At 42.2% G+C, this 14,880-nt stretch overlaps 1 protein-coding gene across 1 annotated transcript in view; it reads right to left on the bottom strand.

The window, feature by feature from the left end:
• Positions 1-5,723: 5,723 nt before the first annotated feature.
• The window catches only part of LOC309670598 (plasminogen-like), a gene marked incomplete at both ends in the record, with an annotated part of 31,028 nt that continues 21,871 nt past the window's right edge, over positions 5,724-14,880 (bottom strand). The window contains 6 exons of the mRNA XM_082481600.1: positions 5,724-5,882; positions 6,944-7,089; positions 8,968-9,074; positions 12,496-12,636; positions 13,191-13,265; positions 14,301-14,418. Of these exons, the coding sequence (XP_082337726.1) occupies positions 5,724-5,882; positions 6,944-7,089; positions 8,968-9,074; positions 12,496-12,636; positions 13,191-13,265; positions 14,301-14,418 (746 nt within the window). The remainder of the gene's footprint in view (positions 5,883-6,943; positions 7,090-8,967; positions 9,075-12,495; positions 12,637-13,190; positions 13,266-14,300; positions 14,419-14,880) is intronic.

The raw sequence follows: 14,880 nt of genomic DNA, 5'->3' as shown, positions 1-14,880 counted from the left end.
CATGTAGGGATAGAACAAGGGGTAATGGCTTCAAACTGGAAGAGGGTAGATTTAGAGTAGATATTAGGAATAAAAATTCACTCTGAGGGTGGTGAGGCATTGGAACAAATTGCCCAGGGAAGTTGTGGAGGCCCCATGCCTGGAAGTGTTCAAGGCCAGGCTGGATGGAGCTTTGAGCAACCAGGCCTAGTGGGAGGTGTCCCTGTCTATGGCAGGGGGGTTTAGAACTCGATGATCTTTAAGGTCCCTTCCAACCTAAACCATTCTATGATTCTGTGATGCTATGAAGCTTGCACAGGCCCACCTCTCAAGCCTGTCCAGGTCCCTCTGGATGGCATCCCTTCCCTCCAGCATGTCGACTGCTCCACACAGATTGGTGTCATCAGCAAACTTGCTGAGGGTGCACTCAATCCCAACATCCAGGTCACCAACAAAGCATGTAATGCCCCACAGTATCACTGCTTTGGGAAATAGTTCAGCAAGACCACTGCGGTGTGGTGATCTGCTGTTGCCTACTCCATGTTTCTGTTAGTGGGAGCACATCCCACATGCAACCTCATCCTTTCTTGATTTTGTTATTCTCCTAGTGTACCACAATCGCCATCCTGCCTGTGAGTGCTAGTCACTCTTTACCTGGGGGGCTGCACAACAGAAACGGAGAAGCAGAATATAATTGGGCCTGAAATTCAACCTGTATGTCTATTTTATTTTTAATTCTGTTTTCTTCCTGGAAGAGTCTATAATAATGTGAGTATCTGTTTGCACTCAGGGTCCTCAAAGACTGGTGCTCGGCAGGTCATGGCTACACTTTTTTGGGTTTAGCAGGCAAGTAGGTCCTGTCTCCACTGCTCCAAATTACAAGACTCAGCTGTGACTGCTGTTCTGGAGCCCACACAGAGGAAGGGTTGTTGAACTCTTTATCAGTCCTCCCTCTCACGTAATGGTGTGGCTTAACCCTTTGACCACTCTGTTCAAAACATTTGCAGTTACTAGAGAGTCCTTGGATGAGGGTGATGGCTATTTGACAGCAGACTGTGGAAGAGAAAATGAAGAAAAGAAGCATAACCACCATTTCACTTTTGATTAGAAAAGCAGAGGAGAGAATGAATGGAGAGATTTTGCAATTTACCCAACAATTGCCCAAGTGTCTCCAAAGACGTCAGCAAATGCCTGCTATTTGTAAGGTGCTGTTCTCGTGTTTTTCTACACACTTACACAGCTATATACAATGATCCCTGCAGCAGTGTATTGTTTACTGATGGTTCCAGCTAGTGACGAAATTGACTGTCTAGAATGTCACTGAAATAGGATGAATGTTTATAGCTCCTTGCTTCTATGACAGTTACAGAAAAGAGGTACAGGCAACATCTATTTTCCACACAACGTATATATTGAAATTGCCAGTGCAGTACCTGCTTGTCACTTACATGTAGATTTATTTCCATACTTGTTCTTGACTCATTAACTTGCATAAAGGAAAGATGCTCAAGACCAGTTCAATCTTATTGAAATGAAATGCTAAAAGGACAAGGCGGCAAATGATGCTGTTATATTCCATTCAAGGCTGTGTGGAATGGGATCAGTTCAAGCCGCTTGAGTCAATGAGGTTTTCAACAATTTGTCAGCAAGGTGAGAATATCACCTTCAGATTTAGTTTAATATTTTGGCTGATTGTGTGTGTGTGTGCATGTGTGTGAGTATAACATATAATAACATCTTTTTTTTTTACAAGCGATTTATAAATGTGATTATGATGGTTCCAGTTTAATAGATGCTGTATAAAAGTCCTTTATTCTTTAATCATTTTTAGGTCCCTATGTAAAAAGACCTTGCCATTAGATTCCACAGCTGGCATTTGCTGGAGGCAGCACTGGAAAAGTTGTTTGTTTCTTTTTTTTTCCCTGACTGTAATGTAAATACCTGAGCTAAGATCAGGAAATTTTGTGTTAGAAATCATGGAAAATTTGCAGATCATCTTTATCACTTGCTCCTATTATATTTTAATTCAAAGTAAATTTCTGAAAAATATGTCATTTACATATGCCACGTGTCCAAAAGTCTGTAGCATATCATGTTCTATTTTTGCCAAAGAAAGTGCAGAAATACGATTCAACACAAAAACCGAGATGGAAGGTGGATGAAAGTGGAGTGAAAGCTTAAACAGATGATGCTGTGAGCAACTGGAGTTATCTTCATAACTTTTTTTCCAAACTTGTTTTCAAAGTCTGCAACACCTTCCCCAGTTACAAACTGCCCATTAGTCTTGTAAAATCTTGTATAAGATAGCTTCTTGAAGAAAATGCACTTCTAGCTCTCAGAAAGGTTGGAAATGCTGCAGTTGTCTACAGGCTTAGGGTACAGGACAACAAAAGAATCCAGTGGTACAATTGCAAGCGCGACAGTAAGAACATACAGCGCACCAAAGCAGACCCAAGAAGCACGGATGAAGCAAAGAGGATGGTACTTGTGTGCCAAGGATGCAGGGTGCCATCTGACGGCAAAGTGATGGTGTTATGATCAGAATCAAGGTCCAAGTTCGTAACTTCTATGACAATGTATTGACACAATCTTAGTAGTGATGAGTTGCACTGTAAATACAAAAATAGATTTATTATTTAGACACCCCAAAAGACTGGAAAATGCAAGAAGGTTTGCTAGAAGTAGTGTATCACTATGTGACAAAACCACGATGGATGAATGATAGTAAATCAAGAATTCCTATGCTGCAAGAGAACAGCTAAACCCACAGTCATTTCACACCTGGAGAAAATAATGTAGGATTTCCAGACTGTATTCTCATAAAATCTAAGAAAAAAACCCAAACCCAAGTTACAAAATGAAACCCAGAAAAGACTAAAATAACTGCGGAACCAAGTCAAAGAAGATTCAGAGAATATTGTAAAGTGAAGGCCAAAGAGAGTCTTCACTCCTGAAAACATCCTGTAGCAAGAGGATGGACTGGTAATCAATCACATGGATTTCTGGGAAAGAAACGTGATTTCCAGGTGTGATGCATAGTGCCATGAAAATTGTCATATTTATTAGAGTGTCCAGGGAGAGCTACACTGACGGTCACCCCAAGTCTAACCAAATAGTATTGAGAGGTACTCTGACAAGAGCGTCCAGGGAGAACGGCCTTTAAAAAAACCTTGAAATCAAGAACAATAGCTTTTGGTTTACAGGAAAGAGCAGCAGCCTTTCAGTGACAGATGTGTGGGGCTGTTGGGTTCCATGAGGGGTATGCAGCTGCACACATCTGTGTTACTGCAATCTGTGAATTACAGGCAGGCTGTACAAAACCTCTGCAGGCAATGGTATTGCCTAGGTAGGCAGACCCCCAGCAGGCACACCTCAGCATCTACTAGCAAAAGACGGTATCAAATACCTGAAATTTCCATTAGGCAATGCCTACAGGCACCGAGGAATGGCTTACAGGCACCAAGAGAAACAAGAACCATTTCTGGGTCTGGCCAGTTACTACAGATAATTTGTGCCAATGTTTTTTGAAGGAACAGCACTACTGGCAGAACTTACAAAAACAACAGTACAAGGGGAATAGAAAGTAAGTGCCAGATGGCAGCAAGCCTTTCATGTGCTCCAGCAAATACTGCGCTCAACAGGTTCCGAAAGTATCCAAGTTTAATGGGCATACAACTCAAGAAAAGCCTTTGGGGCTGTATTACCACAGGAGAACTACAGAGACGCATGGAGTCCTATGCTTGAGCAGAAATCTTATGCAACTAGAGAGTGCATTATATTGGTGACAGAGCAAAAGGAGCTGTTTCTAGTTTCACACTTCAGGTTTTTCTCCAAGCCTGTCTCACAAGTTAAGCGAGGTGAATGGTAACAACAGGCTGCAGAAGTGGTTGTAGCCTGAAACATGGTCCCCTGTAACAGCCTGTTACACGTTCAGCTGATCACACAGGAAAAAGTGGAAGAGACTCACCACCATCTCCAGCTCCTCTGAGTCAGAGCACAGAGGTCTGTGATAGTGTGAGAAACCTCACACAAAGGGCCACATCCTTTGAAAAGATGGCAGGAGCTCGGAGAGGGGGACAATATTCAGGATCTGGAAGGAATCCAAGAAAAAGATGTTGTCAAGAAAGACTGGGTTAAAGAACAGCTATTCAAAGAGTATCATGATGACCAAAGGAAATTGATGAGTAGGTCATAATGGAAATTATAAAGAATTGATAGAGAAGATCAAGGATGGAGTAAAGAGTCTTCATATATTTTATTTTTTTTTACTCTAGCTTTTTTAAAAATCCCAAAATGAATTTATAGAGCCTGACCTCTGTAGAGTTCTTTATCGCAATAATAAAGTACCTAAATAGTAGATATGGGTTTACAATGTATTTTAAATCTGGAAGACTAAAAGACATAAAACTGGAAGACTAAAAAAATACAGAAATCCCTGTTCAGATTACAGGCCCATAAAAGGTATACATTTCTTTTGCTGTTAGGTGAAAATGTATACTGTTTGGAAGTGGCATATTTTTAAGTGATAGACTTTCAATTTTCTATTGAAACAACACCTGAAAATGCTGGAAGTATCTTTGGTAACTGACTTGGACTCAATGGGACAGGTGGGTTTCCATTGATTTCTGATGCTGCTGGAACATGTCCCACTCAGCAATTCCCTTTGGTCACTGCAGTACTGCCTGAAGAGCAGTTCTCTAACCCAGCCTTTCCTGACGGCTTCAATAGCAGTCCTTTTCCATTGCTCTGGGTGGCAACCAGGCCAGGTTCCGTGGCTCTGGGAGGTTTGACTAACCTGGAGTGCCCTTTCATTCTCCAGCTCCCTGCTGCAGAGTGCACAGGAGCATGAGCTGCCAAGCCTGATAAGGCAAGCACCGGCACCCTGGCACCCAGCTTCACTTGTCCAGCCCTCTTGCCTCTTCCAGAAATAATCTGAAAGAACAGTTTATTTTACTTTCTGAACTCTATGTCTGAGCTGTACTGTTGGTGTCAGAAGTGAGAGCAGAGTTTCTGTGCAAGACCATCACAAACACGTTAACCACATGATATGCCAAGCAACTCACTGCTTTGCCTGCCAGGGTGGATAGTTGTTTTTTCCATGTAAACATCTAACCTAGGAAGGTGAGATGATTGCACAGCACAGCACAAAGCTCTGCTAGGGTGGTGAGAGTGGGTGGAATTATCCCCAAGAAGAAGCAACCCCACCAGGCCTTCATCCAGCTCCTGGTAGCACAGGCACAGTCCAGCGTGGCCTTTTCTTACCCAAGGCAGAGGTTGGGTTTGGCTGATACTTTCTTATTCCTGGAGCAGCAACAGAAAGAGGAGAAAATGCCAGTGACGGTGACAGAGACAGGCCTGATTTGGGATAAAGTTTCTTGCACAAGCAAGACCTTGTACACAGAGACAGGCCAGCTGCTTACATGTACAGAGGAGAAAAGCAGGTGTCTGAACAAAGAGGAAGCCAATTCCATGAAATGGAGCATGCGTCAAAAGAGAGGGGTGAAGTAGGAACCTTACAGCTGCTGCCACACGCAACATGGTTGACTGGTTACCCAGGCACGACACAGACGCACTGACAGTAATAATCAGTCAACTTGGCTATTGCTTTGCAATAACTACTTATGCTCAGCCAGTAATGATATTTATTTAATATTCTTTTGAATTACTACAATTTTAAACCCGTATTTGGAATGCTGTTTCTGACACAGGGACTGCTTTCCAGGAAAGCTAGCCTGCATCCAGATTCAGTGGGCAAGCATTACATTCTTGATCCAAGAAACAAACATAGGAATTCGGACAAAAACAGGCTTTGATGGCTGGGTACAGTCCAGTCCCCAAGAGGTGACTCCATATTGGACAAATCTGTCTTTATCTTCGCAGACCAGAGGTCCTCCAACTTCAGCCTAGGGAGGAGAAGAGAGAATAAGGTGACTCCTTTAGTGATGGAGACACTAGACATGCAAATAGCAAAATACTGGCAGGAATAATATTGTGGTAACTCTGAAGGTGTCAAAATATGACTGAGGCAAGGGTTGTAGAGAGAGGGAGAGTGTTTTATTAGACCTGCTGTAGTAAAAAAATAAGGGGGGTGTGTGGTGTGAGGGGTGAGGGGGGAAGCTGTTTCCAAGCATCCAGGCCATTCCTCCGGTCTGAAGAAGAGAGACTCATCCACCGATCATGGATGTGGGAACATCCACAGATTACTGTGAAGCCACTTACACACAAAAAAAATTACGTTTCTCAGTTTTCCACATCCTCTGACCTACTTGATCCTGGACAAAATGTATATAATTGTTATAATTCTGTTTCTTAAAATCCAGGCATGGCAGGAGATGAATACCTATGTCCAGTGATCTGTGTGCCTATCAATGAATGCACCGTCCATGCTCTCAAAGATATCCTTTTCACTGGCAGTCTTGAACACCTGCTCAGACAGACCAGCGTTTGCTTTCTGACTCTGTCACCAAGTTGCTACCAGCGTTTTATTGAAAAGCTCTGAACATGACACCGTCCATTATGAAAACCACATTTTAGAAGTCTTTTCATACACTTGTGAAAATTAGAAAACTGGAAGCACTTCGAGGTTTATCTAATCAAGGGATTAAATAAAGATGTGGTATGACTCCAGGCTGCATCAGAAACAGTTCCCGGTTTCCCCTCTGTCTCTAGGAGCAAAGGAAAGTCCAGGCAGGATATCACAGGCTTTGTTTCAGGTGGGATGGGGTATTCACAACACTACGCTACTGTGAGTAGGGTATGTGAGCATTCAGTTCGTGTCAGAAGGTGAAACTACCCTACGCAATTTCCCTGCTATTCTGGTCAACGGTGAGCGAATTAAAAACACTGTGTGTACTTCAGTTCTTCTGCTTCCTGCAGAAGCCTTGAGTTGCTGAAGCTATTTCTGAGCCTTGAAAGTACAAATCGTCATTTGACCTGCTTACACTCAAAGCTAGGTTATTCTTACCTCGCAGTTACCTATGCTTCCAAAAGTAAATCCACCACAAAATTCATGATTTTTGACACTTCCATTCAGAAATTCAGGGCGATTACATATTCTATTTTCAAGCACAGGGAATTCAACGTCTTTTAAGCTGTTGTCTCTATCAGTACCTTTATGAACAACCAAGAAAATATAACAATTATAAATGGTAGCCTGGCCATTGTGCTCCAGTAAAGCGTCAGTAATGAAAGGACTGGGATCCATCCCCAGTGCTACTATAGTCTCTGAGGTCCTCGAAGAACCTTATTAAATCTTTCAGCTTTTTTGTACTTGAATCATACCTACCCTCAACAAGTAGAGGTTATTCTTTGCAAAGTATTACAAAATAAATAAAACCAGATGCTTAGTATTCTGAGCCATTGTGGCGGTTTATAGGCTTTCATTATGGTGCAGTAGCAATGGCTTGTTTAGGGGAGAAAAATGCCAGCCTGAATTTACTTTGCATTATTTGAAGTCTTCTGAGCCGAAAGACAGCATTTTCTAAATAAGGAGAAAATTCCTGAAGCCAAGGTTGAATTTCCCCAAAACACAGTTTATTCAGATGTGAGGCTCTGGCTCTGCTCCCTCTCCCCTGCAGGAGCTAGTTGCATGACATGGCAGGACCCTCTTTCCCGCTGCCTAAATGCAGCTATGGTCTGTTGATTTTTCCATCTTAATGCACTTCTGGAAGAAATCTCGCCTATACCAATGTTTTGTGGCTGTGACCACCAGAACATAGGAAGCAGCTGCCACCGTGTGGCAAGCTGAACAACAAAAAAAGGCAAAGAAATAAATGCAAAAACAAGGTAAGAAAGGGAAAAAAGGTGAGAGGAAAGCCAGTAAATACTGTCTAGGCTGGAGAAAAGTGTTTCTTGATAATGCTGAGGAGTTACACTACCAGCAGAATAGTATGAACAGAACATGTCTGTGGCAGAGTAAATAGTATGAACAGAACATGTCCCTGTCTCTGAGTTTCACCATAAAAACCTACACGTGGACTGCAGTACTTTTTTCCCCTTCTTGTGTCATTTAGCTTCAAAATCAATGCTATGAAAATAATGCTTAATTTATTTTTTTTTTAAATCTGTGAATGTGCACACAAATTAAAATTGCATTTTACAGGTGGAGTATTAGTAAGGTGCTGTCTGGCAAATGGGGTGGGAAGAGCATCCCTTGCGTGTAGCTCAGCAAGGCCAAAAGAGTGTACATGGGAGCCAGGACTGAATGAGGGCAGATGCCATCATCCCTGCTGGAAGCCGTGGTGATGAGGAATTGCCTCCTGCTGCAGCAAAAGGGGGTCAAAGAGGGCTGGGTATTCTCAACCATCAGCATAGGTGGAGTGAGAGTTTGGCTGCAGGAGACCACATCGGTCGATTTTTAATGCTAGACTGAACAAAATTCAGGTAAGGGTTTTACTGACATTAAAAACCTTCAGCTTGAACTCATTTTGCCCATGCCCCAGTGATGTCTGGATCTGAGCAAGCTCTGACTCAAAGGCTTCGTGGTTCCCAGGATGACATCTTATCTCAGATACAAGGTCTTAAGTTTGGTGCTTGCCCATACATCCTATTGGTCTGGAGTAAATGTAGGTCTACGCAGACAGTAATGTTTAGTCTACAGGAAGGCAAGCGCAAGCTTCATTTAGATGTTAAAAAACTATATCTGAAGATCAAACGTAAAGGCAAGGGCATTGTTTGAGTATTGTCCTTATTTGTGCAAATACAGTGTATACCTAAGCTGAAGAAAGACCAAAATACACAGAGATAAAAGGTGGTAAAGGCTTAAGTCTAACTCCTCTCTCTCTTGTTCAATGAATTCAGTCTATGCGAGCCACGAGGGGGAAAAGTCAAGCTCTGAGAGAAAGAAATAAAAAGAATAATGTCGCCTGGTGACCTCTGACTTAGGTAAATCTTAAGTAAAATGTGTTTTTCGGGTCCCATGAGTGCACATATCTTGGGATAGGATTTGAAAACCTTCCTAAGTTTTCAACCTCACCAAATATGCATTACCTCTTGTTTTTCCCCAGGCGATTAGAAAACATGCTGCGTTTCTTGCTACCATCAGACTGGTTTCAGGCAAACAAACTGGTTTTACATGATCAGTAATTGTTACAGGACTGGAAAACAAACAGGAAAACAAAGAATAATTAAAAGATCTTTAGAAAAATTACCATCGGCTTGTTCAGTCTTCATACTCAGAAGGCTCTGCATGGAAATGGCATGGGGAAGGGTGTAGAAGCTGATGGTGCCTTAAAACTGTATAGATGGTTGTATAAACTGTAAAGCTGATGGTGCCTTAAAACTGTATAGATGGTGCCTAGTCAGTGAAAAAAGAGGTTACTTACAGCAACTGAAAGTCTCTGGGATGTGTTTGTGGGCACAGTCACAGTGAGAGTGTGTTTGCAGCACGGTGCTAGAGCACTGATCTCTAATTACACCTCCAGTGTCTATAGGAACATGCACATGCTGAAGGCCAGCCCCTAGCAACCCTTGCAGGTGGTGTGAGCTTGGTTTCTCTCAGGCTTTTCCTGCCTTAGAGGTTGTGGACATTTTCAGGGACTTCACAGGAGGACGGAAGGATGGATGAATGAGTAAATAACAAGGCATAGCTGAAGTTGCAGAAAATTCTTTTCTCCTCTGGTTACGCGGGTGATGTAACTGTGGGTGACATCATGCAATATCTCGCACATCACTAAGTCTAGTACCTCAGTAAAGTAAATACCAAAATAAAACTCCTCCTCATCACAACGTTGTGCCTGGAGGATTCAGCACTGGAATGTTCGATATGGAGTGGACAGGGCCCTGGGAAGTAGTTCTGCAGAAGATGAAAATGTTGCATAGGGAGGTCTTGGCTTTGGACTGTTTGATCCCTCATTGGCTTTCAGATGTAGATGTGAAAAGATGAGGTGGCTTCTGGAAGGTATATCACCCTAGGAGTCAGACAAGCACAGAAAGTTTTGGTACAGTGAAAGTATGTCTGAACAAGTTGTTAAATGAGATCTACCACTGTCAGGAACCTAACCTGTGAAGGTCAGTTCTGATTATGAAAGAAAGTAAAAGGACCTAAATTAACTCCAGATGTTCCATCAGGGTAAAATGAACCTTATAATATCTTTTCAAGCCCAGAATGATTTTCAAAGCATTTGATGTGATCGCTAGTGAGATCTTCAATGTCCAATTAAAGGGAACTAACAAATGCCCCTGTTCCTAATCAGGCCATGGCAGGGCCATGAGCCCCCATAAAAGTTAAGAGAATGAGAGACCAAAGGGAACTGACTCCAACTCATGTTAAAATAAAGACCTCTCTAACACAAAAATCTAAATGAAACATGAACACAGCAGTCCGGGAGAGTAGGAGATGCTAACCAGTTCCTGTGCTGAAACTACAGTTGTGCTGAATGCCATCACCATCATTTTGAACTCTATCCTCCAGCCCTCTGAAGTCCAAGATGGTGATCTCAAACCTCCACTCTCACATGGTTCTATGACATTAACCTTACATGAATTCTTTTCCCTGTAAGAATGGAAATCAGTTCTGCAGCTTCCAAAACTAGTTCGTTCACCTCTCAATAAAGTCCATTTTTATTGAAAGAATTACTGAAAATTGATAGAAAAGAGGAGATTAAAGTGAGACACCTCAGATTGGTGGGGAGGTTTCTTGGTTTCCAGGTTTCTCTAGGTTTCTAGTGCTGTTCTTCTAGGACCTTTGTCTTCAAGGTTTTATTTAGCACCTCACGTCTAATTTCACTGGTAGCATGGCCCTCACAGCAACTCTGGCCTGCTGGTGTGACAGTAGCCAGGCAAACATTTTTGAACTACAGCAACAGAGCATTGCAGCTTCTGCTTCCCCAACAAGAAATTAACTTCTTTTCTACCTGTACACCGAGGAAATTCTACATCCATCTTGAGATGAGACAGCACCTAAAAAACCTGTTGGCCCACAAGGAACTGGCCTTCAAATGGGATCGCAACGAATACTTGGTCAACACTGGCATCTTCTCAGAGGCCTCTGATGTCTGGGCAGGTTAATAAACAGGAGAGCAGGGAACAAGACCTCAGAAGATATACCAGAATATAGACGACATGACATGGAAATAGAAGTATAAAGTCCCAGACAGCACACATCTGCTCAGGAGCATGGCACATAATTCACCTGGGACTAGATTTCTACTGAAACCAGTGGTCCTCCTCAATAGATCAGCCCTGCTTTGGGATGATTTTGGCCAAGATCTTCACAGACCTGCATCAGTTCTCTGTCAAGTCTTGTCTATTGCCGCAAAATGCAGGTATAGGAGTAGCAACCAATCTTCTCACATCAAACTTTCTTGGGTGGTCTGTTTTATGAACAGAGAGTGAAGATTTGGAAATAATGACCACAAAGAAAGCTGAAGACAAATGTAAAGAAGGAACTTCATGAAGCTGAAAATAAACAAAGTTGATCTAAGCCAGAAACTGAGGGATATGATGTTCATATCTGCTATTTATGGCACCTCACATGCAGAATGTGTTCAAATGGTGCATGCTACTGATGCAAAACTGACTACAGTGCTATAGCATGTGTCTACAGTGCAAATGTGCGTAGAGCACCCAATGAAAGAGGAATTGAATGACATAGTCGCAAGCACTAGCAAGAGCAAAACTGGTAGAGCATGATTTCCTTCTACTCACCTGAAGTCAGTGGGATTTTGATTAATCAAGCACCAGAGAACCAGAGTTGAAATTTAAATGAAGTTGTTCTAAATTCATTAAAGCTGTACGGTGAATTTTTAAAAAGAAATGTCCTCTCAGGTCAAACATGAACTTTTCATGATCTTTAATTCATGTGTGGTGAGTACAAGAACAAGAGGGAAACCAATAAGTAGAAAAGTTTCAGGAGCATTCCAAAAGTGAACAAATAACATTGAAATAACTGCACATATTTCAGAGCAGATTGCTCAGACATCTAAGCAAGACACAAAAGAGGGCTTCAGGTAATAACAGTGATGCACAGGATTTTTCACTATATCACAAGCAGGATCGGGTTTTATTGAGTTGTTGGCCAAGTCTGCAGCTCATGAAAAATGAATGTGGCCTGGCCTGGCCTGGAGCACTGTGTGGGAAACTGGACCCTTCTACTTGCTCCATGCAGAAGTTGTGGTGCCTCCTGGCTGAAACGGCAGTTGGAGCTCACAACTGCCAGGGCTGAGCAGGAAAAATCTCCAAGCAGATCCTCCAGACACAAGTCCACTTTGGTTTGTCTCCACCCTCCCTGCTTCAGTGGAGCTGCCACTTAGTGGGTCACAATCCCTCCCACCCTAACAGGTCCTTGCCCTTGCTAAACTGTGTCAGAAGCTCACATGGCTTCTGCCAGTGGGGGCATTCAGCAGGAGAGATGCTCAGGGCTTACCCTTGAACAGATACCTATGCTAACTCTCAAAGGAACTCTCACACTGTCTCATACCATCCCACAACCACCCCAGAGAGCTAAGTCCAGGCTAAGCTAACTCGCAACTTCAGAGTAAAGGTGTTAGGGGTGGAAAGCTCGGACTGAAATGGTACCTGTTCAACTTCAGCAAAGCAACGTCTGCTCCACTTGGTTCCTTCAATATTTTCTGAACACTTTGGATTTGCAGGGATGGCTCTGTTGCGTTGAGATTCTGTATCCCAAGAAACACCCTGTAGGAAGAAGGCTCTATTGACCTGGAAGAAATTACAACAGCAAGGTTATGCATCCACATTTGTAATCAGGAATTACACTCTTAGAAAATTCAGTGATTTCCTTGGAGAACTGCAATTAACAAGACGGTCAGGCTGCTGCTTCTGACCACAGATGCCCACATTTATTCCTGGGGAGAGGGAAGTGTGGCTTTTTTAACAGTTTGATTTTTATGATGGTGAAAAATTCCATGGGCTGTAAATAATGTGGCACCTTCTTGCAGTGTTCACAACTCCTAAAGCCCTAAGGGTCAGGTGCTAGCCACAGTTTTTTCCAAGTGCAATTAGCACTAGCACATCATTAGCACTCTTTTTGGCATGCTTTGGGGTGGGGGAGAGGGCAGAAGACAGAAGTAACCTCTGTTGTGCTCTGCTGCTGTTTGACTAAGACAGGAGCAGAAGATACAAATCAGCTTGCTGGCAAGACAGACAGAAAACAAGGAGTAACGAGAGGGCCTTATGGGCTACATCTTGCTCCTCTGCTGATTTTCTCATACAACTTTAGGAAATGCCTGTCACGCATTCCAGCAGACACTCACTCTTGCAAGCACTGAGCTGCGGTAAGGACCCACTGTGGATGTATCAGAGTGCCAGCACAATGGTGCACATTGGTACTAGAACAGAGAAGACAATCACATTAATTTAAGACTGCATAGGCAATTCTCCACCATCCATGCTGTGCATATCAGCAAACTAGCGATACGGTCCTTATTTAAACCTTTTACCAGTCACAGTTCATCAATGGCAAGAGAAATCAATGCAGATTTTCAAAGGAAAAGCTTTATTTGCTCCAGAACATGAGAAACGTGAAAAGAAATTTGACACACAGGTGAAAATTTTGTGAAAGGGCACTCTTGCTTTCAGGAATTTAATAAAAATAATTATATTTCCTAACAATTTCACTTGTGATGTAATGGGTTTGTACTGATGAGCAACTAATAAAAGGATAGATCCTTCTGATTTGCGGGGTTGCTTTGGATGAGTTCTTTAAATAAACCTTACTATGAGCTTTTAACTTTTCTTGGGATAATATTTATTACGGTGACTGTCAACAATGCTATAGAAATTTTCATTAGCCTTTCTGTAAGCACTTCTTCATCTCCTGCTCAGCTACTCTCACTGTGACTATGAAAATGCTATTCATAATTGTTTTTTAATTCTGAGAGATGATGGGCTTCCTATGGCTTCTAACACTACTAGACTGGTCACAGCATCAATTTACATTTGAACCAGATCAGATGCTGGGTGAGAAGGGATGATCAAAATCCATTCATACACATTGCAGGTTGGTGTCTATATTCCTGGGCTTAAATCCCTCACTGCAGAATGCAATTAACTGTCGACATCCTCAGTGGGAATTATTCCTTCCCCATTTCAGTAAAGGTGTACTTAAAGTCTGCATTTCTAGAGATTCAGGAGAAAGTGGGGAATTTGGGGTTAATGACCCAAGAAGTAGCTATCTGTGGACTTTATGATAAAAAAAAAAAAAAAAAAAAAAGATTTTCTTTTACAGGCTAAGGTGTTTTATATAGAAGCCAGGACCAGTCTCCAGAAGCATATGCATTGCTTCCTGTCAGTCTCTTTCTAACGCCTGTTCCCTGTGAAGCACTGGTGCTCACAGATGGTGATACAGTCTGGAATACCTGTACCTCCTCCTGAGACTGACGTGCCAAGGCCAAGACCCTGGAGATGCGTCACACATGCTATATTGCTCACAGGCTCGCTCACTCCTCATTGGGACTTTTCCACAGTCGTGCTCAGAAGAAGCTACAGAATAAAAAAAGCTACAATGAAGAATTTTAAAGCAGTTCTGTAATGCCATCCACAGTGGAATCAGATGAAAAAAAGAAAGGAATAAGAGATTTTTTAAAACTCCCTTAGGCTTTCACTCTTTATATTGGTTAATAGAAACTACAGGTAAAGAAACAACCAGAACCTTTAGACTCCATTACATTACCTTGAGCATTTAAACCTGGGGCTAATATATCACATTTGACATAACAAAATATTAATTTACCTGGAAAAAATTGTCAGCCTTGTCACGTATTTGGATGTGGTCAGATAACATAAGTAAAACTACAATGAACAACTGCCTCCCCCAATGAAAATCTCTAGGGAAGATGAAAGAAAAAGAGAGCTAAAGAAAGTGGAAGAGTTTATTGCCCAGACCAATTCAATATAATAACAATTCCTAAATTCTTCAAAACATTACAGTTTACACCTTGGTTG

The sequence above is a fragment of the Vanellus vanellus genome, assembly GCF_965231255.1.
Source record: "Vanellus vanellus genome assembly, chromosome: 3".
Lineage (NCBI taxonomy): Eukaryota > Metazoa > Chordata > Aves > Charadriiformes > Charadriidae > Vanellus > Vanellus vanellus.
The sequence above is the reverse complement of the archived record's forward strand: the minus strand, read 5'-3'. Positions and strand labels throughout refer to the sequence as shown.